This window comes from Rhinolophus sinicus, linkage group LG01 (assembly GCF_036562045.2).
Source record: "Rhinolophus sinicus isolate RSC01 linkage group LG01, ASM3656204v1, whole genome shotgun sequence".
NCBI lineage: Eukaryota > Metazoa > Chordata > Mammalia > Chiroptera > Rhinolophidae > Rhinolophus > Rhinolophus sinicus.
The window spans coordinates 7,503,709-7,531,407 of NC_133751.1; the positions used below are offsets into that span (position 1 = coordinate 7,503,709).

Sequence of the window (27,699 nt, forward strand, 5' to 3'; positions counted from 1 at the left end):
AGACCCTGGGGGCAGGGAGGGTCTCCCCAGCCCAGCACCTGCACACAGTGCCCCCTTGCTGAGTGGAAGGACGACGACTTCCTAAAGACAGCAGCGTGGTGACAAGAAGCGTATGGCCAATCAGCATGAAGTGTGTGTGAAGAAAACTGGGTCTTGAACTACAAATAATCATTTAAAATGTGGGCAAAATCCCTAGACTTGCTCCCCACACCAGACAGACCACTGCACGTCCTGTCCGGTGCCACGATGTTTTGTTGTTACCTAGTTTTGTTTGTTCACCAGAGCTAAGGACTGTCTGCTACAATGCTAAGGCATTTAAGCCCTGGATATGTTTTTAAGGCCATCTTTTTTTAAAAAAGATGATGGTAAGGGCTCCGAGTGGAAGTCTCCCTTGTTACTAACCAAATCCTTCATCACGATTTAGTAGGGGATTTCTTCACAATGGGCCCAGAATTAAAGACAAGAAGGCCTGTGGCATCCCAGGCATGGCTCACAGCCAGCATCTGCCTCTCCTGGGAGACGCCCTGCCAGCCCACGGTGTGACCCCTGCAGGCTTCCAGGTGTCCCTCTGCTCTGAGGAGAAGGAGGCGGCAGGTGTCCCTACTGAATTCTTCCCGGTGTTAGAGCTGAAGTGACTCATCAGCAGCACAGAAGCTTTCTTTCTCTCTCTGCAGAACCAGAAGGCACTTTGGGGCCATAAAGCCCTGCACCCTCATTTTAAAGAGGAGAAGCTGAGCCCCAGAGAGAGGCCCCAGGTCACCCAGTGGGTGGGGTGGACACAGGGCCCAGGCAGGAGAGAGCAGCAAGTGGTATCCACTGAGGTATTTCTGCTCTCACTCCCTCCCTCCCTCCCAAGATTTCCTAAGTATCCCCTATATGCCTGGCACTACATAGGTGCTGGGTCCTTGCCTCCAGGAAGTGTTCTGGATTTTGCCATGCTTAGAATTTTTTTAAACCTCTAAAATGCTCTGAAAGCCAGGTAGCACTCTGTTTTGTTACAAGCCCACCCCTCTGCAGAGTGGTGTGAGGGGAGGTGCCCGGTCAAGAGGGGAGAATCACTGGTTTGTCATCCTGGCTGCGCACCTAAGGAGCTGGTGACCTTGGTAATCCCTGCCTCTGGTGTCTCTAAGGTCACATCCAGTTCTCGGATTCAGGAAAGCAGCATCTGACCTTCCTTTGGATGCTAAACCCTTCCTACCTGAGCACATAGGGAAGTCTCCCTGTTTCATTTTGAAGGCAGTCTAAGGCTATTTTCTAAGTCATAAGCAGACACACCTTAACAATTGTCAGTCCATTTGTTGATTTAACAAATGAAGTGATTACTGACAGAATAGAATGAAATGAGATTTAAACGCATCAGAAGTGTTTGAGGGTAGACACAAGGTGGGACTTACCAAATGTGACTGGCAAGTGCTGAGAGGTCAGAAATGGGGGCTCTGGCACGCCCTTCCCTGGGGCCCTTGAAACGCAGGCCAGCCAGGCTCCTGCTGTCATTGCTTCCAGGGAAAGTAGCATGAGGAGCAGTTTATTCTTTCACCCAATGAAGTCTCAGAAACTACTTTTCTAAATATGTTAATTGTCATGGCAACTGCCTATGGGAAACTCAGTTTCAGTGGCAAGAATAAATACACCAAGATAATATTTAACCCATTTCCTTTCTCTCCCTGCTGCCTCCCTGTCTTCATTAGGACTCCTGCGGGTGCCTGAGCCAGCGCTGCAGCCGCCCGGCGGGGCCATGGCCAGCACGGCCGTGCAGATCCTGGGCTTCCTGTTCTGCTTCCTGGGTATGGTGGGCACACTGATCACCACCATCCTGCCGCACTGGCGCAGGACAGCGCATGTGGGCACCAACATCCTGACGGCCGTGTCCTACCTGAAGGGGCTGTGGATGGAGTGCGTGTGGCACAGCACGGGCATCTACCAGTGCCAGATCTACCGCTCGCTGCTGGCGCTGCCCAGCGACCTGCAGGCGGCCCGCGCGCTCATGGTCATCTCCTGCCTGCTGTCCGGGGTGGCCTGCGCCTGTGCGGTGGTCGGCATGAAGTGCACGCGCTGCGCCAAGGGCACGCCGGCCAAGACCACGTTCGCCGTGTTGGGCGGCGCGCTCTTCATCCTGGCGGGCCTGCTGTGCATGGTGGCGGTCTCCTGGACCACCAACGACGTGGTGCAGAATTTCTACAACCCGCTGTTGCCCAGCGGCATGAAGTTCGAGATCGGGCAGGCCCTGTACCTCGGCTTCATCTCCTCGTCCCTGTCGCTCATCGGCGGCACCCTGCTCTGCCTGGCCTGCCAGGACGAGGCACCCTCCAGGCCCTCGCAGGCTCAGCCCAGGGCCACCACCGCCACCGCGGCCACTGTGCCCTCCTACCGGCCGCCCACCGCCTACAAGGACAACCGGGCCCCCTCGGTCACCTCAGCCTCCTACAGCGGGTACAGGTTGAACGACTACGTGTGAGTCCCCAAGACCTGTCTGTCCGTCCGGGAGCCCCAAAAGGCACCAGGACCCAGGACCCAGGCACAAAGTTTACTTCTGGGCTGTTTTTTGTGTCCAAAGGAATAATGTGAACTGAGGAAATGGGCCTAGAACACCGGGAAGGAGGGGAAAATAAGGAGAGGAGTAAAGCTCTATATACCAAAGACTTAAAAAAAAAAAAACTAAAAAAAAACCCTTTCTGTTTTTGTATTTATTATATATATTTATGGGGGTGATTTAATGACAGCCGAATTAAAAGTGAATGGGAGTTTGGTGAGTAGGGTTTATTTGCAATACAGGAATAAACCTTTTGGATGTGGTTGTTTATGAAGTGGATAGTATTCATTTCTGTTTCCAAAGCAGTATTCTATCTGCTAAGGGGCTGGGGAGCATAGTCAGCGCACTGTGGGGGCTCCAGGTTGCAAAGCACAGGGACATTCAGGGAGTGGCCCCGACACACCCATGATGGGAAAATCAGAGGAGGGCTGGGCTGATATTCACCCAAAAGACGCTTGAGTAACACCCACCCAGAACAGGCGCCAGAGGCAGGGCTTCCTTGGGATGAAGATAATTGCCATAAATCACAAAGTAAAAACAATGTCCTTTTCTACCGGTGAGCAGTAGGCCCCCACCAGTAAGGGAGCAAAAGTCGGAAGAAAAAGGAGACAAAGCGAAAGGTGCCTGGTAGCTTGGCTCTCCAGGCATTGCAAGGAGCTCAGTTAGGACCACTGCCACTCTCAGGGCCCTGGCAGGATATCATTAGCTTCTTTTCTGGAACAGAAGCATGATGGCAGCTGCCATCAGAGCAGGTACGAGAGTCTGCTGACTGCTCCTTTAGCTGGAAAGACTGCTGGGAGTGCCGGATGAGGTCTGACTGCTTTAGAAACACTGACGATGCTTTCTGGCTGTGATCTAAATCATGTGGTCAGAGAGCTGTAATGGTCACACACTCATCCTGCTCCCAAGTAGCCCAGGGAACCTGGTCCTGCTCTGTGTCCAGTCATTTCACAGCCTTGTCCATGATGTACCCCGATGGCACCCTGCACCTGCCTGTGGTCTAAACCTCAAGCGCTGAATGTGGATGGAAACACCCCATTCTGTGGAAGGGCTGAGCCCAGAATTGCACACAGAGCGCCTGGTATATGAAATCCCTCCATTCTCAACGGCTCCTGGAGCAGGGCCACCAGGGCTCCAGCCATCACTGTGGGAAAGAGAGCCATCGTGCATCAGTGGTAGACATGGAGGGCGCCCAAGCAACCCTTTTCTGAGTCCTTTAGGTCTCTCAGTTACACCTCCTCAACCACACCATTGATGAGATCTAGCAACATTAAAACTTCCTAACAACATTAAAACGTGGGCAGTTTAAGGAATAGCCGTACACGTATTTCTTTTCCGTTTCTTGCTGACCTCTAGACCCAGCCAGTAGGTGCCACATCTGTTTGACAGGAGGGGTGCCGTGCATTTTAGCCTTTCTCTGACCACAGAGAAGCTACAAGGGCTGGGATCTGCCATCCCATCTGTCTGAAGGCTAGGGATTTAGATAAGAGAGGTCATTATTGTGATAAAAACAAGGAATTTTTACCTATTCTTTAAATTATAAAAATAAATCTGAATCAATAAAAAAAGAGAATTAAACGGGTGGCCCGTTAGCTCAGTTGGTTAGAGCGTGGTGCTAATAACACCAAGGTTGCCGGTTCCATCCCCACATGGGCCACTGTGAGCTGCGCCCTCCTTAAAAAAAAGAAAAAAGAAAAAAAAGAATTAAAATCGTCTAAAAACGGAATGATATTATCAGTCCTATCTCAATGGTCACAATCAAGAATGTTTAGTAAAGTTATAATTAATAGACCTATTACAAATTAAAGAAAAAAATAAAATAGCTTTTTCCAAACTCTCTCTAAATTGTCACTACTAAAATGAAGCATGCCCCTCTCTCCTACTCAGGTGAAAGACTAATAATAATAGTGATTACAATTTATTGAGCACTTACTATGTGCCAGGCATACTTTTGTTTACTAATTTGGTCCAATGAGATACATGAGAACCCAATGAGATAAATACTAGTCTTAATCCTATTTTAAAATTAAAAGCCCATAGAGATCAAGTTATTTGTCCAGGGTCACAGAACTACCGAAAATAAGACCTAGCTGGACCTTCGGCTCTATTGCATCTTTTGGAGCAAAAATAATTATAAGACCCGGTCTTATTTTAATATAATATAAGACCCGGTCTTATATTATATCATATATTAATTTTTGCTCCAAAAGATGCATTAGAGCTGATGGTCCAGCTAGGTCTTATTTTCGGGGAAACACGGTAGTAAGGAAAAGACCCAGGATCCGAAACCAGACAGGTAAGCAGGGGGCAAATATGTTAACTCAAGTAAAGGTTATAGTCTAATTACTTTTATGGCCAAACTACTTCCAAATAATTAAATGGATTATTCGTGACCATATTTGGTTCTTTCCAGAAACATCACTCCACAGAGCTACTGTTAACTTGGTTGTGGCTGGATTGGATGAAACATGATATCAGACTCAGAAATCCAAGTTTGAATCCCTGTAGAAAGCAGGAAGTGACACACTGAAAGTGACATACAGGAAGTGACACACAGATAGCTCTGTCCTACAGCTGGTCAGCCAAGTAGGAAGTAGATTTGAAGAAGGCCTTGATTCCCTCCCTCAGGTAACACGGTATAAGAATGCAGTTTCCTCTTGCTGTTTTGCTCTTGTTCGCTCTCAAGACAAGAACCTCGCATCCTTCAAGCCCCTCTTTGGCCGCTTACCCCCAGGACCACCCAGTAGATGTCTGCTGCTGCCCAAATCTTCAGGACTAGTGGTCTTAGCCAAGATTGTTAGGACAAAAGCATGGGCTCCTTTTGGAGGTACAATATACAATCCCAAATTTCAGAATAAAAAGGAAACATGAGTCAGACTCTGATGTTTTCCAGAAAACCACTGTTGTGGCTATAAATTACAACAGGACCCTCATGGGATAAAAAATGCTACATTTCTTGGCTTCTCATAAATCAAATTTGGCTCTGCTCAGAGAGGTCTAAATCCAGCTATATTTTCTTTTTCCCTCCACGTGCATTTGAGAGGTCTCAGGGTCCCTGGAGTTGGGGAAGGGGTGAGGCTTGGTATTTGGTCCTTGGGGGCACCCTGGTTACCTGCTGACTGCTGGGCGCCAATGCCTTCACAGCCCGGAGCCTACAGATGCTGCTCCAAGGCCACCGCCCATCCATCCCCACAGTCCTCCAGGTCATGCCCAGCCCTGCCCTGACCCTGTATGTGAGTAGGCACTGGAATCTTCCATCCTGCAGAACCCTGGAGAAAAATAACCTTTGTCCCAGGCCGTCTCTGGGAAGCCACTGCCTGAGATGGAGCCATGCCCCTCCTGCACTCAAAGCAACTGCATGCCCCCCTTCTTGGACAACACACCCTAATGGCTCTCATGGGTTTCATCTTTTGAAATTGAAGACCTCTACCTTATGACCCAGCAACTCCACTCCTCGGTATCTATCCAAAGGAATCCAAAACACTAATTCAAAAAAATATATGCACCTCTATGTTTATTGCAGTGCTATTCACAGTAGCCAAGATATGGAAACAACCAAAATGCCCATCGACAGACAATTAGAAAAGGAAACTGTGGTACGTATATACAATAAAGTATTACTCGGCCATAAAAAAGAATGAAATCTTACCATTTGCTACAACATGGATGGACCTAGAGAATATTATACTAAGTGAAATAAGTCAGACTGAGAAAGACAAATACCATATGATCTCAATTATATGTGGAATCTATAGAACAGAATAAACAAGCAAACTAAACAAAAATAGACTGAGAGATACAGAGAAAAAACTGATGGTTGCTAGATGGGAGGAGATGGGTGGGGATGGGGGAGAAGGTGAAAGGATTAGAAAGTGCAAATTAATAGTCACAATATAGTCACGGGGATATGAAATATAGTATGAGGAATAGAATCAATAATGTAAAGATAATGTAGGCTGCCAGATGGGCACTGGACTTGTCAGGGGGAACACTTCATAGACTGTCTAGATGCCTGACCAATACACTATACACCTGAAGCTGAAGTAGAATAATATTGAATGTTAACTATAACTAAATATATATATTTGTATGGCCACGGGATGTGGAGCACAGCATAGGAAAGATAGTCAATGATGTTGTAACAACTATATATGATGTCAGAGGGGTAGTACATTGAGGGGTTATCACTTTGTGAGGTGTGTAAATGTCTAACTAGTACATTGCTTTGTACACCTGAAACTAATTTTAAAAAATTAAAAAAGAAAAGAAATTGAAGGCCTCTGAAATGTCCCAGAGAATCCTGCTTTCATGTCAGCCACTGTTGTCCTGAATGGAAATAGTCTGAAAACCATAGCACATTCACAATTTACATGGTAACAGTCTGTTATTTGATAGTAATAAACTGAAGACAGAGCCAGGATTCACACCCTAAATGCCTTGCCCCAAAGCCCAATGCTTAGCCTCAAATCCATCCCACTTCTCCGGCCTTGGTGCCTCTTTGCTTTCTCACTGCCAGGCAGAGGGAACGGCATGGACGGTGACAATCCAGGCAAGAGATGTGGGTCTGGACCAGGCAGTAGCAGTGGAGCGGGGAGAAGGGATCAGGATGTACCTGAAAGCAGAGCTGGTAGGATTCACTGACGGCTCGGTGTAGGATGTGAAAAAAGAGGCTTAAAGGATGATGTCAAGATTTGGGGCTGGGTCAACTGGAAGAATGGGGTTCCGTTTTCTGAAATGAAGAAGCCTCTGGAAAGAAGAGGTTCTGATTAGGGTTTCCAGGTGGGAATTCCCACCCGTTCTCAGGAATTTTTTTTGCTTTCCCATTCCTGAATCCCGAGAAAAGTTGGTCGGGAAATCGGGAAAATCGGCTCCTTGAACCAGGTGGTTGGTAGTATTTGGCTGTCACTTTGTGGAAACGATTCAGCATGGAGAACAGAAAACAGTTCATATCTCCGGATTCGGGAACGGGAAAGCGAAAAAAATTCCTGAAAACGGGTGGGAATTCCTGCCTGGAAACACCAGTTCTGATCCGGTAAGGTAGATTATTTTACATGTGTTCGGTCTGAGCTATCTCAAGTGACGATGTCAAGTGGGTCTTTAGACATAGACAGCTGGAATTCAAGGAGAGATCAGTTTGGGAGCCATCAGCCCACGAATGTCATTCATTTAAGCCATGAGCTAGAAACGATGCCACTAGAAGTGAACATAGGTGAGGACTCAAAGGGGCCAATGGCTGGTGTGAGGACCGGCTCATATTTAGAGGCTGGGGGGTGGAGGTAGGTTGTAGGGAAGCAGCCAGAGGAGGCATGCCCGGTAAGCTAGGAGAGCCAAAAGGAGGGTGTTCTGGAAGCCAAGAAGAAGGGAGCCACCTGCAGTGTTAAGTTACCTCTTTCAAGTAACCGAGGACATAGAGGCACTGCAATCGGCTTCATTTCACAGATGAGGAAACTGGGCTTAGAAAGTAAAGGAACTTGCTGAGGACTGCTAAACGGACGGAGTAAATGACTCCTCCGTATGAGAACATACACATGGAAATGAGGACAGTCTTGCTTCTAGTTCACAAGGGTGTGACTGCCCTGAAGAAAAACATGTATGTTCCTGATCTTTCTGCGTAAACATTTAGGCAGACCGGGTTACAGATTCCTCCGTAGGTAACAGAGCAGGGTCTTGTCACCAAATTTGGAGTAGCACCCAGAGCCCTTTGTGATTATAAACTGCACCTCAGATTAATACTTTTAAATACAAAGAAGAAAGATAAATACGTAAGATTTTGAAAGGAAATACGTTATCCAAATATTTGAAGAGTGTGACAGTAATATTTGTGCTCCTTTATTAATACACTCAGTGACAACATCCAGCAGGGGGTCTAATAAATACTGCAATTTCAAAGCAGTAATGAGCACAAAGGATACTTTAAGAAATTTGCAACAACTGTAATCTGATGTGAAAGTATGATTTCCATAGTAATAGTCACAAGGGTGAAAATACCCTCCAAAGTAAAGCAATTTGCTCAGGTGAGTTGAAGATACACTTAAAACCCCTCCACTTCAATAGAGTATACAGATGTCATACAAGAGAGCTGAACACCTGAAATTTATACCTTGCCATTAACCAGTTACCCCAATTAAAAAAAAAAAAAGGCCTTCACTTAAGAAGATGTTCATGCAACCGGAAATTCAAATTTCATTCTGCACATAAGTGATAATTCATTTAATAAAACCCTGAGGACTACCCAGGGACCTGGGAGGGGGCGTGTTATGTGTGTGTTGGGGTTTGGGGGGCCGCAGAACAGCAGGGTGGAGCTGAGCACCATTCCTGAAGACAGAAGAAACCTGGTCTAGCATGAGTTCTGAGTGTCCCTGCCCCTAGTTGTCCAATGAATACAGTGATAAACCTAGGAGCTTCGTTGTTTGCCCACGTGCAGTAAGAGCCAGCTCAATGCCCCGGGGGAAATGAATTGCAATGCCCACACAGACAGCTCCCCCTGGTGGCCAGGAGGATCACTGGTAAGCAGATACAGGTGGGAGGGAAAAAGGAGGTCAAGTGCCTGGGAAGGGACTTGCTAAACCAAGGCCAAGAGCAAGGGCAAACCCATTGCACATTTGTTTTTCTTCAGGAAACATCAATCTTAGACAAGTGAAATTAGAATTAGTAATGCTCCATAGCTTATGGGTCACTGTGGGGAAAGGAAGGAGCAAGTAGAGGAAGCGTGGGGGCGGGGGGATGGCAAGTGGGTACAACACGTTTAAGAAAGACTTCTAGGATTAAAAAAAACCGCCACCCCACATCTCCTATGGTATCCTCACCCCTTTCTCACCTAAGAGGAGACACAGGTATGGATGTGGGGGGGGGGGGTTCTGTGTGGTGTGTGTGTGTGTGAGAGAGAGAGAGAGATTGAATCCCAAGGTCCTGTATATTTCAAGCCATTTCTTGAATTAAAAAGCACAAAGCTAATTACTGGGCAGCTATCCAAAAGAAAACACAGAAATTTCATTTAGTAAATTATTTTAAAATACCACCCACTGGCTTTCGCAGGTGTATGTGGCAGGGGAAAGGCATTAACAAACAGCCCACTTCCTGCCCAGGAAAGGCCGGTGGAGATCGCCCCATAAATCTGGGAGGGCCAGCCCCTGGGGGGAAATCACCTGTGACCTCCTCACACCTCTTGCTCTGCCAGCTTCCCCTAGGAAAGCCGAGCACAACACACTTTCATTCCTTTCTCCTGAGGGGCTTTCTATGTGAAAGCTCAGCACCCTGCCATCCCGCTGGGTAAATGATTGACCTGCTAGAGCTTTCCGTCCCAGCAGGGCAGCCTACCAACTCATGCCAGGAGCATCAGCTGCCTCCAGCTCTGGGGAGGTCTGGGGTTTTTTTTCAGTCATCCCAAGCATTTTTCCAAAATAAAGCATTTGCATAGGTTTCCCATCCAGCATAATAACTAGCAAGAAGGCAGGATGTAACAGCTGGGAAAACACAGGAGAGTTTTGGTCCAGTCACTTCCAAAGGTGTCTGGGGAAGCTGGTGCCTGCTTCTGGGAGGAGCTCACCTGCCACCTTGCTGAACGCGGACTAGTGGCAGGACTGTGAGGAGGTGGTGGGAGTGGAGAGCCCAGTGCCACACCTGGGAGTCCTGGAGCCCGGACAGGGACCTGATTCCCAGCCATCTTCCCAGACAACCCTCTCAAAGGGAGCGGCAGCCTCTTTTCCATCCATAGCGCCAGATTCTTCTGCTATGGAATGCATCATTCACCTTTGTAATGATTGTGAATTGCTCTGTAATGCCCAGGCCTGAGAATATCACATGCTTTGTTTTTCTGAAATCAAATCTGGTTCTGATTAAAACCCCAATGAGATACCTCTATCTGCCCACTAGAAGGGCTAAAATTTTAAGACTGACAAAAGATTGACAACACAAAAGTGTGGACAAGGTGAACCAACTGCAACTTACATTTCCAGGAAGGAGGATGTAAATAGGTACCATTACTTTGGTAATTGGGAGAGGACTTGGGGGGTGTCTGGGTGCTGGTTATGTTCCTTCTCCTGGCCTGGGTGGTAGTTACACAGCTATATTCATTCTACGATCATTTATCCTGGTAGAAACTTGTTTTCTTTACAACTCACCGTATGCCCGTCTCTTTTACCCCGTAGATGGTGAACCTTCCGTTCTAGTCACCTTTCTATCCCCATGGCCTTACACTCAGTGGTTCCTCAACAAGTTTCTTGTCATTAAATGCATGGCTTTGTGCTTTACAAAAGCATGCCACCACTGAATCCCTTTAGATATGCAATTCCTCTTTACATATGACTTCTCTTATTTTAAAAATCCATTACACATGACTTCCCAGGATACTTTGTATGGAAAAACAAGGCCTCCTGGCACCCTGGGCCACTCTTTGGAAACTGGGCAAGAGACTGGACTAAAGCTGAAAGGGAGGAGAATATGTAGGGTGATGCATTTTGTACGGCACCCAAGAACCCATCCTTTCTCCTAGGTTGGAGGCTAAACCTCATTTCACTAGGAGAGTCAATAATAGATGTCAGAGAGAAACACATTTTTCTATTAGGCCCAAGTGAGGTCACAGTTATGGTCAAAGCAGGGTTTTTGGGGAGTAGCTCTGACCTACGATTATGCTATTCTAAAACATCTACATATCTGGTACTTCATGCATGAAATTCTTTTCATGAAAGCAAAGCCTTTTCATTCATATTTAAAGAAAAGGCTTGGGTGGCCAGGTGGCTCAGTTGGTTAGAGCATGAGCTCTGAACGACAGGGCTGCTGGTTGGATTCCCACATGGGCCAGCGAGCTGAGCCCTCCACAACTAGATTGAAGACAACGAGCTGCCGCTGAGCTTCCAGAGGGGCGGCCGGATGGTTCAGCTGGTTAGAGCATGAGCTCTCAACAACAGGTTGCCAGTTCAATTCCCACATGGGATGGTGGGCTACACCCCCTGCAACTAAAGGTTGAAAACGGTGACTATACTTGGACCTGAGCTGCGCCCTCCACAACTAGATTGAAGGACAATGACTTGGAGCTGATGGGCCCGCAAGAAACACACTGTTCCCCAATATCCCCCAATAAAATTTATTTTTAAAAAAAAGAAGGAAAAAAAGAAGGCTTTAACCTTCTCCCACCTTAAAATCTCCAAATCCTCTGACTTACTGGTGTCTATTTCCAACTTCTCCTGCTTCCTTTCAGCTCCTCTCCCTCTCAAAAGTCTTCTTTACACAAATTAGGGTCCCCAATCCCTCCAGACTTCTCTGACTGACTCCTTGACTATTTCTTCCTGTCCTGTGTTGTTCAATTCTTTTATATCTTTCCTGATTTTCTATTTGTTCTATGAATTATTGAAAGAGGAGTATTGAAATCTCTGACTATAAATTGAAGATCTGTCTATTTCTCCTTACAGTTCTATAAGGTTTTACTTCATGCATTTTAGAGCTCCTGTTATTAGGTGCATAAACTAGAATTACGTCCTCTTGATGTAAACATAACCACATCAACAACTACATTAAATGTAAATGGTTTAAATACCTCAATGGAAAAAACTGACTGTCAAACTGGATAAAAAAGCAAGACTCAGTTATATGCTACCTACATAGAAACCCACTTTGAAAATAAAAACAAAATAAGTTAAGAGAGGGCCGGCCCGGTGGCTCAGGCAGTTAGAGCTCCATGCTACTAACTCCGAAGGCTACCGGTTCGATTCCTACATGGGCCAGTGGGCTTTCAACCACAAGGTTGCCGGTTCAACTCCTCGAGTACCGCAAGGGATGGATGGTGGGCAGCGCCCCCTGCAACTAAGATTGAACACGGCACCTTGAGCTGAGCTGCCGCTGAGCTCCCGGATGGCTCAGTTGGTTGGAGTGTGTCCTCTCAACCACAAGGTTGCCGGTTCGACTCCCGCAAGGGATGGTGGGCTGCGCCCCCTGCAACTAGTATCAGCAACTTGACCAGGAGCTGAGCTGCGCCCTCCACAGCTAAGACTGAAAGGACAACAACTTGACTTGGAAAAAAGTCCTGGAAGTACACACTGTTCCCCAATAAAGTCCTGTTCCCCTTCCCCAATAAAATCTTTAAAAAAAAAAAAAAGTAAGTTAAGAGAATAGGAAAATATACAATGTTAACCCTAATTTTTTAAGAAAAACATGGAGTGGCCATATTAATATCGGACAAAGTAAATTTTAGAGCAGAGAATATTAACAGCTATAAAGAAGGTCATTTCATAATGATGCAAGGGTCATAACAATTCTGGACAGTTCTAGAATACTGTTCACTCTTCCACTTCCTTCTCATGAGACAGCCAAACTAATCTTTTTAAATTGGGAGCTTCCAATTCAAGACACAGACTAAACTTATGTGTTTAAATGCCTATCCCTTCTTGGATGCCATTAAAATAATAGTAAATGATAAAAGGATAAATATATAACAACAAAGAGAATGAGAAAAGAGCCATCTTGAAGACAGAAAGCTGATGTGAAAAATATAATTTTTTAATCAGGGTGATGGGAGGCACAGACACAAGTCCATTTGGAGGGTCTGCAATTGATAGAACGAACCTGACCGAGGGCAGACCCCAGGGATATTCAGAATGAAGGCTGACAAACAGAAGGAGAAGAGGAGGAAAGTGGAGCTGAAAATGTGAAATATCAGGGGTTTACTTGTTTATTGGCTCTCACCACCCCCACCATACACATGCAGAAGATTCTTCTAAAGCAACTGAAGTGGGGAGAGACTCACGAGGCAGCTAGTATAGGTGCTAACACCTCACCATGAAGCCCTCTACTTCTGGTGTTTGAGAAGTCTCTGGGGTAAAACCAGCTTCCTGTTCCCTCTGGCTACAGGGAAGCCTTCCTTTTGACAATCCCTGCCTACAGAAACGACACTCTGGCCAGCTCTGTATTGCCTTGTGCATCATAGAAGCATCACACATTTGAAGAAAACCTGTAGCCTGGAAGAGAGAGAAAAGATAAAGAGAAAAAAACTGATACCAGAGGAAGCACATAATTCAAGGAAGAGAAGAGAATGTTTTAAAATCTCTATTCTATATTGTCAGAGAAATTCAAGATCTTATTTCATCCATCAGAATAGAATGTTATGGAAAAGATCAGAAGATAGAAAAGGCACTTAAACTTTAAAATGTTTTAATAGAGTATTTAAAATTTTAAGTAAAAGAAATACATTTTAAAAAAATTAAATAGAAGGATTGGAGTGTAAAGTAGAGAAAATATCCCAGGACATAACAAAACTAAAATACAAATAAAAGGGGACCACGGACTAGAAGATGAAAGACATAGAGCATCATTGCAGACACTCTGGTGAGACCCCTCTGCCTTTTCATTCTTTTTCTTGCCTTATTGCAAGGTCTGTAACCGCCAGAACAATGTTGAATAGAACTGAAGAGTACCTTTGCCTTATTCCCAACCGTGGAGAAAACAACTCAGTTTTTCTACCATTTGGTATTATGTTAGCTGCAGTCAAGTGTATTTTAGATCAGAGTATACGAATGACATAGTTCATGAATGTCTAACAATTTGATAACATCTTTCTGTTGCCTTGTCATTTGAACGATTACTTGGGTGGCTATGAAAAACTGGGTCATACAATATCGCTCAAACAAAGCCCTCAATCTACATTGTTCCATTTTCTTCTTTCATTTAAAATTGCTAAGGAGAAATCTGAAGTTAATTAATTTCTCTTTAGTAGGTAACAGTAACTCTGCCATGTTACCTTTAACCTTGCCTTTCAATAATTTCACTCTGAGTTTATAGCTGTTTATTATTTTTGTCCTAAATGATAAATTCTTTCAATGTACAAATTTCTATCCTTCATTTTAGGAATTCTGGCTTTCATTATGCTTTTTAATTGCTTTTCTATTCAATTTGTTCTATTCTATTATTTCAGATCTACAAAATTACATGTACTTGGATATCTGGGTTGTCTGTCCTCTATATTAAGTATTGCTTTTCCTCAGATGGAAATGTTTTTTTATCTTGAACACAGTGATGCTTTCACAGACGTGTGTTTATTTGTGTGTGTACTTTATATGCTTTATATATGTGCAGTTTAGTGTGCCTCAGTTATATCTCCATAAAATTTTTAAAAATCTACCTGACGATGTAATCTGTTTGAGAGATAAAATTAAAATACTGAGAAGTGGGGAAGTTATAGGATGAAAAACAAGAACTGAGTATTGAATCTACTAAATATAAATCACATCCAAATAATGCAGAAATTCTAACAATAATATAATTGTTGTAATTCTTAGGAAAGGGGAGACTATTTAACCATTTTAATTGACAATGATATAAAGTAGCATAAATACTCCAAAATAAGCAATAAAATTGTGGAAGAGGGAATAGATAGTCCAAGAATACTAATTTTCTCATCTTTTATAGGAGAAAATAAAGAGAGATGGTTATGTTACTGAAATTGATACATTGTGAAAAATAGGCTTAAAAACACTAAAGTTTTAAAGGTAAATATTAGAACCCAAACAGACTACATGCCTTGTAAATTCAAAGAAGAAAAAACTCAACATTGCAAAAGGCGCAAACAGAAAAAACAGCAAGTATTAAAAATACATCAAAAAATGTTTTCAGATAAATGTAATCATTTATAATATAATCAGATTAATTTAATAAAAGGTGAAAATTTCTCATATGGATTTTAAAAAATCTAACTATGTTGATATATTAAAACAAAGTGGCTTAGAAAGGCCAAAACTAAAATTATAGGTAGATGATGGGTAAAATGATGGTAAATAAACATAAAGCAAAGGAAAGTGTATAATATTAATATCAGAGAAATCTGAATTCAAAGAAAACTCACTAAGTTATACACAAGCGTCACTTTATCATGGTGAATTTCATAATTCACAATAGAAAGATATCTCTCATGGACTAGAAAAAAGTGGAAAAACACATTCATAGTAAGATATTTTAACTCACTTCTTTCAGTCCCTACCATCAAGTAAGACAAGAAAACAAAAAATAAAAAACAGATATAGATGGTCTGAATAATAGTATGAGCATGGTTGACTTTACATATGCATATCAATTTCTGTATCCTGAAAAGAAAGAAAACATATAGCACACTGTCTTTTCAAAAACAGAGAGGACTTACATAATTTTACAATATATAAGATCACAAAAAAACCCTCAATAAATTCCAAAAAAGTGAAATAGAAGCCACATTCTAAAGCAATAATAAAACTAACAATAATAAAGTTGAAGCAAAAATATACACATATTAATACCCAACTTATCGGAAATGGAAAAAAAATGTTTTTCCTTGTTTCAAAGAGGAAATCAAACTAGAACAGCAGCCTATCTAGGAAATTACAATAATGAGGAGATTACATATCAGACCCCATGGGATAGGGTTAAAGCTGAAGGCAAAGTAATAACAATATCCTTAAACACTTCATGCAAAAATGTATCAAGGATTCTAAGGGCAAAACTAGAAAAATTAATACAAAATTTAAAACATAAGGTAAAAAAACAGAAGAATGGATAACAAATTCAAGATTTAGTTTTTTTGAAGAACAAAGTAGAAAGACCACAAAATAGCTTGACTACTTTAAAAAAAAAAGGGATTAGAGAGCACAAATGCATAAAATCAGGATTAAATAAGGGAAATAATTATAAAACAATACTTTAGGCAACTGTATGCCAGTCAATGGTCTTCTAGGAAAGTATGTATATCTTACTACAACTGACTGAAGAAAAGATGGAAAGCCTAACTCAGTAATTTAGGTAAAAACTGTATAAGCTGTATGACCTATTTCCCTACAAAAGCCTTATGCTCAGATGGTTTGATGGGAATTCTTTCAAACTTTGAAAGAACAGGGGCTTTCGAGGTTGTTTTAACTATTCAGGAGCACGGAAAAAGAAGGAAAGGCCCCTTCTTTCAGTCTCCTGGGTCTAAGATTACCCTTCTGTGGTTGGCTGGATCAGGGACACCCGCACCCTTTGCCATTCAGATTCCAGCAGGAGGCGCTAGAGGGAAACGAGTAGCTGCTGCTGGTTCCAACCTCCAGCTTCTCCTGTTGCGACCTGTACTAGCCACATTGCACCTCTTCAGACGGCCATCGGCAGCCAAGTAGTGCTCTATGTTAAATCCCACGGGCACACCTAGTATGGCTTCTGTTTTGCCGGCTGGACCCTGACTAATACAAACGCCAATGGCAAAGCCAGTTAAAAAGCTCTCTCTCTCTCTCTCTTTCTCTCTCTCTCTCTCTTTTTCTCTCTCTCTGTCTCTCTCTGTCTCTCTCTCTCTCTCTCTCTCTCTCTCTCTCTCTCTCTCTCACACACACACACACACACACACACACACACACACAAACACCGATCTCAGTATCTCAGTTATAAATATTGATACAAATGCTTAATAAAATATTAACAAATGGATCCCATAAAGAGAAATATACATCATAAATGAGTTCATTCAAAATAGATCAAAAAAGAAAAAATACATTTAGTTCATTCAAAATAGATCTCAGAGGTCTTAGTAGATTAAAAAAGAAACAAAAAAATATGACTATCACAAGAAGAGCCATTAAAATATCTGATAAGCTTCCACTGCCTTTTCTAATTGGAAGAAGAAGAAAACAAAGAAATCAGAAAAAAAGCTCTTTATGCTTGTATTTGCATTAAGTATCTCTGCAAAGACACACAAAACAGTGATAACTTTAGTTATCACTAAAGTTAGTGATAAGGAAAGCAGAGAACCAGGGTGGAAAGAATATATTTTATTAAACCTGCTAATTATGGCCTTTTGTACCTTTTGTGAACCATGGGAATGTATTAAATATTAAAAACTGAATAAATAATTTTAAGGTTAAAAAATTAAAAAATTTTTAAAACTTGAAAAATAAATTAGTAAAATAGGAATAGATTAATATTTCTTTAAAATGATCTTTTTTTTTTATGTGTATGTGTGGGTATAAACCAATACAGGACACTGAGGTAATGCAGAGAAAGTAAGTGCCAGAAGCAGCAGTCCCCTGCAGGACTGGAAAGCGGACTGAGAGGTCTGGAAGCTCTGAGGGCAGGTCTGCAAAGCTGGGAACTCCAATGGCTCCAGGGGAGCTGGCTTAGGAAGTGCAGACTGGTACCAGCTACTGCTGTCAGAGTGAGGGCCCACAAGGTGACACTACCAGGAGGGCAAGCAAAGGAAGGCACAGGTCTGCCCTCCTCCAGCCCCATGGTCTCCCTCTAAGCCACTGGTAGCAGAACCTAATGCACAGTCAGTGTTCAAAGGAGAAATATAAGAGTGGCCTCTTTGTCTTGTTCCTGAACATAGAGGAAAAGCTTTCAGTTTTCTCCATTGAATGCTAGCTGTGGGTTTGTTGTATATGGCTTTTATTACATTGAGGTATGTTCCTTCTATACCCAATCTGCCAAGGGTTTTTATCATGAAAGGATGTTGTATTTTGTCAAATGTTTTTTCTGCATCTATTGAGATAATCATGAGATTTTTTAATCTTTCATTTTATTAATGTGATATGTCACATTTATTGATTTGCATATGTTGAACCATCCTTGCATCACAGGGATGAATCTCACTTGGTCATGGTGTATAATCCTTTTTATGTGTTCTCGAATTCAGCTTACCAATATTTTGTTGAGAATTTTTACATCTATATCAATCAGGGCTATTGGTCTATAGTTTTCTTTTCTTATGGAGTGCTTATCTGGCTTTAGTATCAGGGTAATGCTGGCCTCATAGGATGAGTTTGGAAGTATTTCCTTTTCCTCAATCTTTTGAAATAGTTTGAGAGGATTGGTGTTAATTCTTCTTTGAACGTTTGGTAGAATTTGCCAGTGAAGCTATCTGGTCCTGGGGTTTTCTGTGTTGGGAGGTTTTTGATTAATGATCCAATTTACTTGCTCATTCTGGGTCTCTCACCGCTCTTATTCAGTGTAGTACTGGAAGTCCTAATTAGAGCATTTAGTCAGGACAAATAAATAAAAGTCATCCAAATTGTGAAGGAAGAAGTAAAATTGTCATTATTTGCAGATGATATACTTCTATATATTGAAAATCCTGAAGACTCAACCAAAAAACTGTTGGAAATAATCAATGATTTCAGTAAAGTTGCAGGATAGAAAATCAACATACATAAATCAATTACATTTCTATACACTAAGGATGAAACATCTGGAAAAAAACTAAAGAAAACTCTCCCATTCACAACAGCATCAAAAACAATAAAATACCTAGGAGTAAATTTAAACAAGAAAATCAAAGATCTGTATAACAAAAACTACAAGACTTTGCTGAAAGAAATTGAAGAGGACACAAATGGAAAGACATCCTGTGTTCATGCATCAGAAGAACTAGTATTGGGAAAATGTCTATACTATCCAAAGTCATCTATAGCTTCAACACAATCCCCTATCAAAATGCCAATGGCATTCTTCACAGAAATAGAAAAAAATTCCTAAATTTTGTATGGAACCACAAAAGACCCCAAATGGCCAAAGTAATCCTGAGGAAAAAGTACAAGGCTGGAAGTATCATGCTTCCAGAATTCAAAGTATACTACAAAGCTACTGAAATAAAAACAGTATAATACTGGCATAAAGACACATAGACCAATGAAACAGAATAGAGAGCCCAGAATTAAACCCCCACATATGCAATCAAAGAATATTTGACAAGGGAGCCAAAAGCATCTAATGGGGAAAGATAGTCTCTTCAACAAATGGTCTTGGGAAAACTGGATAAACATACGCAGAGGAATGAAGTGGACCTCTACCTTATATTCTACACAAAAATTAAGTCAAAATGGATTAAACACTTGAACATAAATTAATTGGGAAAAGATAAATTACACAAAAAAATGGTGTAGAAACAGCTGGCCAACCATTTGGAAAATAAAGCTTGGCTTTGAACCTCACTTCTGACACCAAAATAAATTTCATATTCACTCTTAACGACTATAAAACCAGGTTTCTGTGAAGATGGCACAGAAGGTAATGCTGTGCTCACCTCCTCTCACAGCCACACCAAAATTATAACTAAACTACAAAACAACCATCGCTGAGAATCACCTAAACTCCTGCTGAACCAAAGCCCTAAAGCTAAGCACATGCTGGAGAAGCCACCTCAAGGCTGGTAGGAGGGGCAGAGACGCTGAAGAGGCTGGTCCCACACCTGCGTGTGACCATTAAAAATCAGGAGGTATATCTCAGCTGTGGCGGTACCCCCTGACCCTCAAAGAAGCAAGAGGTCCCAGCCCCACCCCAACCCGGGGTTCCAGCGATGGGGAGAGAAGTCCCCATCATTTCTGGTTGTAAAAACCAGTGGAGATTGTGACTGAGTGAGATGGAGGGCAGCTGGAGTCCCAGCTGCTCCTCTTAAAGGGACCCCACAAGGACTTACTCTGAGCTCCAGCGCTGGCGTAGTACCTGGAAAGACAGCAGGGACATATGATGGGGAACTGAGTTGTCTGGCTTGGGACGGGGGCTGGAGAGGCAGCTTTGTCCTGGACTAAAGAGCTGGTGGAGCCCATTGTTTCTTTGTTGAGCCCTCCCACTTCCGGCGTGCAGACGCAGGCAGCCTCCATACCTGAGTCTACACCTTTCCACGCCCTGGCAATTTGAGATGCCGCCCCACCCAACTTTCAGACGCACCCACGCCTCTTCCAGTGACTTTTTCATATAAACCGCCTGCCTTAGCTCATGCTGCAGACTTTCCTAGGGTCTCTCAAAGGTTGCGGAACCCAAACAACCAGCATCTGGTTTGAGTGTGCCTCTGGCTGAGCAGCCCTAAGCCAGCATGAGCTGCAGCCAGCCTTGGTTCTCAGCTTGGCCTGTCAAGGCGCTTCCAAGCACAGCACAGCGGCAGCCATCTGCAGATTTCTTTCTGGCTCCCACTGGGTGGCCCCAGGTGGGGCATGGTCTGTGGCTGAACCTTCCCTGCAACATCCTCTCCAAGGTGGTCCTGGGACTAGAGCCCCCAGTGGCCAGCTTCAAAATGAGCTGAAGCATCACCCAGACACCTGCAAGAACAACAAATCCAAGGGGTGGATTGGGCAGAGCCCCGCGGAGGTAGACACTGCTCTGTAGGGTCAGCCCCTGCACCACAACTCTTCCACTGTAGTCAAGGCCAGTCCTCACAACCAATGAACCCGAGGGTCAGTCCTTCCCATTAATGTACAAATTGGTTGTTACAAAGTAGTTGTGGGGATACAGGGTATAGCATAAGGAATATAGTCAATAATATTGTATGGTGTCAGATGGGTACTAGATCTATCAGGTGATAGATGTGCGGGGGGTTGGGGGCAGGGTGAAAAAGGTGAAGGGATTAAGAAATACAAATTGATAGTTGCAAAATAGTCATAGGGATGTAAAGTATAGGAAATATAATCAATAATATGATAATAACTACATATAGTGCCAGGTGGTACCAGTCAGGGGGATCAGTTCTTACATTATATAATTGTCTAACCACTATGCTGTACACCTGAAACTAATATAAAATAATATTGAATGTCAACTCTAACTGAAAAATTTTTAAATGGTAAAAAAGATCAATAATATTGTGATAGCGTGGTGTCAGATGGTTGCTGGACTTATCGTGGTGATCACTTCTTTAGCATAGAGAATGTAATTAAATAATGTAGTAATAACTCTGTATAGTGCTAGGTGGGTACTGTTGAATAGCTATGATGTTACCTGAAACTAATATAATATTGTATGTTAGCTATATTTTGATAAAAATCTTTTTTTAAAAAACTATAAAACCTAGAAGGGAATGATTATTTTTGTAATCTTAAGGTGATTAAGGCCTTTCTGAGCAGAAAGGAAGAAAAAAAAAGTATTTATCTATATAATAAATGTAGAATTTAAAGTTGGCAAAAAAAAAAAAACCTTAGAAAAACAAAAACCCTCAAGAACATAATTTTAATACATATATATAGGAGCTCTGACAACTCAACAAGAATTTTAAAAAACAACAACAGAAAAGAGAAATGGGGAAAAGATATGAATAGAAATGACCAATGTAAAAAAGAAATTCAAATGAAAACAAGATATTTCTCTACTACCAGCTTGGGAAAGATTTAACTTAGTAGTACACTCTCTCCAACAATGTGTCAGTTTGTCAGTACAATCAGTTTGTAGGTATTCGACAATAAGAATTATAATGTAACACATGCATAGCTTCTGACTCACCAGTTTTAGGCCTTACCCAAAAGAAATATTTTCACCTTTGCAAAAATGTCTGCACGACATATTCATTGTAGCATTGTCTCCATTAGCAAAAAAGGGAAAGGAGAGAAAAAACAATGACTTGAGTGTGTACCATTAGGGGAATAGTTAAATAAAGCAAGTTAAACCCAGTAGACAGCTACTAAAAGCTCTTACGGGGTCAGAGCAGCCCTGCTTTGCCAAAACCATTGCTCAGTCTTCTGTCCTCATTCACCATCTCAGCAACCAAGTCGCATGTTGGACCACTCCCCCCTCCTGGAACCCTCTTCCTGAGCCTGGGGACACTGCAACCGCCTGGTCTTCTCCTGCTCACTGCTCACTCTAGTGCAATCTCTGAGCTCTCCTTCCCTCTTTGACGCAGGCCACTCTCCTTGACTTTCTCTTTTGTGCCTGGTGATTTCATCCAGCTGATGATTTTTAAATTTCATTCATATGCTGCTCTCTCTCAAATCTGTATTTCCTCAGAGCTCCAGGTATGCATATTCCACTGCCTCCTTGATTTCTCTACTCAGAAGTATCACAGGCACCTCAAGCAACACAGCTCACATAGCGGTGTGGCCTCCAGCCCCCAGTGCAGAAAACAGTATCATTGACCTCTCGGTCTTTTCAATTCTTGCTTCTCTTTACAATCACTCAACAAAACGCTGGGCAGCTGCTACTAGTAGTGTGGCTGTTATCCTTTCTATAATAGGATTTTTTCTTACTAACAGAACTCCAGTTTTGTTTAGGAATAGCAACATTCCCAGAGAAATACATTTATAGTCCCTAGCCTCCCTTTCAGCTAGATTTGGGCCAAATAAATATAGATGGAAGTTGCGAAAGCTTCAAGGAAGTCATTTTAGTAGATTTTTTTTTATCAATGCCTGGAACACAGATGTAATGCTGGAGGTGTGCAGCTACTTTGTAACCATGAGGCAGCATACATGAAGTCGTTTTTATGTTTAAACCCTTCAACTATCTGGAATTCACTTCAATATATACAGTGAGGTGCCCTCTTTTTAAGCCACAATTTGAAGTTTACTTGATCAGTCATCATTTGTTCAGGAGACCAGTATTAGTTGTCCATATTCTACAGCATGCCAGGTCTGGCTTCTGTACTCCCCCACCCCCACCCGCCGACTAAATTGGAAATTGTAATAGCTGTTAACAGACATGTAGATGTGCTCAAAACTCATCAAGCCATGGGATCCTCTCCTGTTCCCTTAATCTGCCTGAATGCTGGTCTGCCAGAGTGATTTTGAAACAGGAGGCCAAATGAGTCCGGGGCTCCTGCTGCCTGCGCCACTCAGCCAATAGACCAACACAGGAGTTGGGTCATAGAATAAGCGTTTATTATCAGAGCACCAGTGGTCTGAGAACGCAGCAGGTTAACACCTCCAAAAACTGCCTTCCATTTTCAGACCAGCCTGGGATATTTAACGGGAAATCTGGGCATTCCTCCAGAGGCCACGTGATGTGCCGGGGGTCTGCATGGAGTCTTCCCTCAGGCAGGGTGGCTCCAACGTGGTCAGCAACCCAGGAGCAGTGATGACAGTAACCTGGAAAGGATGCTAGGCCATCGAGATTATGATCAGTAACCAAGGGATATTGCGATCATAAGCCAGCACAAGTTTCACGGTAATTATCTAAAGCAAGGAACTGGACAGGGGACATTTCAAGCTCAAACCGCAAGGAGGGGGTTTTTCAGTTGTTAAGCTTCAGAGCAGGAAGAGGCGAGGCCAGGGACACTGCAAGGCTTCTCTTTTGGGGTCCTAACTGGGCCCTGTTTCAATTTTTTTAAAGAAAAAAAGAAAATTCATAAATCTAAGAGCTGTTCCAACGCTCCGACAATTGACACCACCTGTGGTCCCCAGGCTGGAAAATGGGAGCCAATCACAGACATAGCAGGAGAAATCTCAACTTTAACTGGTTACATAGCTCGTAGATACCTTCATCCAGGAGTCCAGTGACATCAGCTGCAGTGTTTCGTGTTTCAGACTGTCATTGTAAATAGGGCCCACTTGGAAAAACAGTTTTTTCCACTGACCATTGGCATTACTGGGGGAGGGGGGAGTCTCAGTCAAACCTTGGACTTGTTACAAGGGAAGAAAAGAACCTTTCCAACAGGCATTTCATTAACGCTTGCCAGTCACTGCCTTTTGATTTTTTGCATGTCTACTGTTATTTCCTCTCTTTTCCCTACCTTTTATTTCCACAAGTACATTTTTTTCTACATGGACTAAATAAATAAGCCCGTGAAAGGTCAAATCCATAGCAGGACATGGTGGGTGGGCGGGCAATGTACTTGCCAGGGAGCTGATCAGGCAATCTCTTTCGAGGTGTGCTTTTGAGCTTGGGAAACAGCCTGAGTTTTTCTGGCCAGAAGAATAGCACTGGGCAGCCCAGCTCTCCGCAGGGTGCTTTGGTCCAGGCACAAGTCTCAGCGGGTGTCGGTGAATGCTGAGAGGCTGCAGGCGGAGAGAGCCGATGGGGCTGTATTACTCTCTTACTGGGCCTTGTCGGCCCTTAACCCACGGGGCTAATTCTTGGAAACCTCTCTCTCCTGAACCAGGGCTTTGGCTTCCACTTGACATGGACTCTTACTTAACATTATCTTTCAGGGATAGGATAAGCCAGTGCAAGTCAAAACCCCAGATGGCACTGATGTGACTTATTCAACAGATGTCATCATCCTTATGTTAAGACACAAAGCAAGTCCCCATTTGGTCCCAGCTACAAGGCATGTATGCGCGCTGCTCTCTCTAGTCTGTGTGCGGTGTGAGGCAAGGGGAAGCCCCCCCAGGAAGCAGAGGCTGGGCTTCTGCCTGGCAGGGGCCCCAGGTCTCAGGCTGGGCACTGGTAACAGTAGCTCCTGGCTCCCGTGCACATTAAGACGCTGGGGCTGATTTCCTCCTCTGTAAATGAGGGCTCGGACACAGCAGCTCTGAAGTCTCAGCCAACAATCCAAGCACTTTGTTTCCTACTCCGGGGGCAGGGGGCTGTGGGCGCAGGGCACAGCTCCAGGGCCCTTTAAGAGCCATCGTCTCTGTCCGTGGGTGGGAGATTTTAGGCACAGGGTCCAAAAAGACACACCCATGGGCTGATCTTTACAGGAACCAAACCTGCGACTGGGCCAGGGCCTTCCTGATCCCCAAACCAGTGAGTTCCGGAGGAAAAGCTCAGAAATCTCCTCCTTGTTTTGAATGCATGTGACCGCGAATGGAAACTGCCCTAAGGAAACTACTGCTCCCACTGGCAATATTTGCAGCCAACAGGGGCCATGTGCCCAAGCACCAGAGATGGGTAATGGGGGGGATGGGTGGGTAAAGGGTGAGTGGCGAGTGGATGGGTAGGTAGATGGTGCATGGACAGATGGTTGTTGGCTGTAATGGTGGGCGGGTAGATGGCGGGTGTGGTAGGTGAACAGGTGGGTAGACAAGCAAGAGGCTACTGTGAAGAAGCCATTTTCATAACAGCTTTTAGAAAGAAATGACCAAGGTTTGCAATGAACCCAGCAAACACTCTGGCTAAAGAGAAGTTAGAGAGACAAGCATTCCTCGCTGGTTTAATGTTTCCCAGCTTGTGAGTTCACTCTTCACAGAATGTGGCTCTTCAGCCAAGTTTTCACTATTTCCCAGCTGTCATTTGTAGACTTGCACAGCAGGGCCTTCCTTACCTTAGTGAACAATTCATTCATTCACCAGCTATTTATTGGTTGTCTAGCTTTTGTCAGGCACCATGCAACATGTTGGTTCTATTTTTCTTTTCCAGATGAAAAGGAAATACTTGGTCTAGAGTAAGCAGGCAAAAAGCAAGTGCGTTTATAAGCATGAACTGTGATCCAAGCTATGAAGAAAATGAGCACGGAGTAGTGAGAGAATGACGGCTTGGTCTCAGCTGGAAAACGAGTCTGAAGACCTAGAGGCCAGTCAGGGGAGGGGCAGGGAACGGGCCTCTAGGCACAGGAAACAGCCTGTGCAAAGGCCCTGCACAGGGAAAGAGCTGGTCTTCCAAGGGAGATGGGCGGCCAGTGTGGCTGAAGTGTGATGCCCACGCTGACCCCATAACCTGGTGCGCTGGGACAGGTGAGGCCTGTGATCCCAGTGTCCCTCACAAAAGTTTGGACAATCTATTTCCAGGTCATCCTGATAGTAAGCAAGAGAGAAGATGTAAGCAGCAGGTCAGAGGGGAGTGTAGGAGCTGACCCCACAGGCTGTACAAGGAATTCTGGCATTGGCGCTGTGCGCGCTGAGGAGAAACTGGATGGGGCTCTGTAACATTCCCAAGGGAGTGTCTACACTTCACGGAGGCAGCTGGGAAGTTCAAGACCAGAGATTTCCTGGTCACAAATCAAAATACATTTACTGAGTATGTCAGACATTATGTGATGCACTAGGGATTTTAAAAAGAGGAAGAGAGGACATACTGACGGCCAATCAGCACATGAAAAGATGCTCAGCATCATCGGTCGTTAGGGAAATGCACATCAAGACCACACTGAGATACCACTACATACCCATTACGATGGCTAAACTTAAAAAAAACAAAAACAAAAAAAAACACAAACAAACAAACAAATGGAAAACAACAAGTGTTGGTGGTGATGTGGAGAAATTGGAACCCTCATACATTCCTGGTGAGAATATAAAGTATGTAGTACAGCCTCTGAGGAAAACAGTCTGGTAGGTGCTCAAACAGCTACATGTAGAGCTATCAGCTATATTAGTTTGCTAAGGCTGCCATAACCAAGTACCACAGACTGTGTGGCTTAGACAACAGAAATTTATTCTCACGGTTTTGGAGGCCAGAAGTACAAGGTCAAAGTGTTGGCAGGGTTGGTACCTTCTGAGGGCTGCGTGAGAGAATCTGTTCCATGCCTCTCTCCCTGCTTCTGGTGGTCTCGGGCATTACTTGGCTATTTATAGGTGGCCATCTTCTTCCAGTGTCTTCCTTTTGTGTGTGTCTGTCACTGTGTCCAAATTTCCCTATTTTATAAGGACACAGTCACATGGGATTAGAGCCCACCCTAATGACCTCATTTTACCTTGATTACCTCTGTAAAAACCCTATTTCCAAGTAAAATTACATTCTGAGGTACTAGCGGTTGGAACTTTAACATTATCTTTTTCAGGGAACACAATTCAACCCATTAGACCGTATGACCCAGCAATCCCACTTCTAGGTATACACCCCAAAGAACTGAAAACAGGGAGTCAAACGGATGCACGTATACTAGTGTTCATAGCAGCGTTATTAACAATAGCTAAAAAGTGGAAACCCAAGTGTTCATCAGCAAATGAAAGGATAAACAAAATGTGGTCTATCCACACATGGAATAGTATTCGGTCACAAAAAAGGAATGACGTTCTAATACGTGCTGCGACACAGACGAACCTCAAAAACATGTTAATTGAAATAGGTCAGTCACTAAAGGACAGATATTGTATGATTCCACTTACATATCTAGAGCAGGCAAATTCATAGAGTCAGAGAGTAGAATAGAGGTCACCAGGGACAGAGGGAAGGGACTAGGAAGTTAATGCTTAATGTGTACAGAGTTTCTGTTTGGGGTCAGGAAAAAGATCTGGAAATGGATGGGCAAGTGGGTGGATGGTGGGTGGGTGGTTGGATGGGTGGAAGGATGGATGGATGGATGGATGGATGGATGGTTGTATAACATGAAGAATATAATTAATTGCCACTGAATTGTACATTTAAAAATGGTTATAATAGTAAATTTTACACACACACACACACACACACACACACACACACACCCCAGCAATTTTGTTTTTTTAATGGGAAGGTCTGGTCCCTGCTTTTGTGAGCTCACAGTCAGGAGTGGTGGGGTGATGGACAAATGGAACAGGGGAGGAAAGTGCCCTCCCCTCTGGAAATGTCCCTTGGTGGTGAGCTTGGTGGCAGCATCCACCCCAGAGAAGGGCAGGAAAGGGGAGGCTCCCAGGAGCCGC

At 43.6% G+C, this 27,699-nt stretch overlaps 1 protein-coding gene across 2 annotated transcripts in view; it reads left to right on the forward strand.

Moving 5' to 3' along the window:
• CLDN14 (claudin 14) overlaps positions 1-2,804 on the forward strand; it is a 94,767-nt gene extending 91,963 nt beyond the window's left edge. For both annotated transcript variants that reach the window (XM_019730333.2, XM_019730334.2), the window contains exon 3: positions 1,689-2,804. In XM_019730333.2, coding sequence (XP_019585892.1) covers positions 1,736-2,455 — 720 coding nt within the window. In that variant the 5' untranslated portion in view covers positions 1,689-1,735 and the 3' untranslated portion in view covers positions 2,456-2,804. The remainder of the gene's footprint in view (positions 1-1,688) is intronic.
• The last annotated feature ends 24,895 nt before the right edge of the window (positions 2,805-27,699 follow it).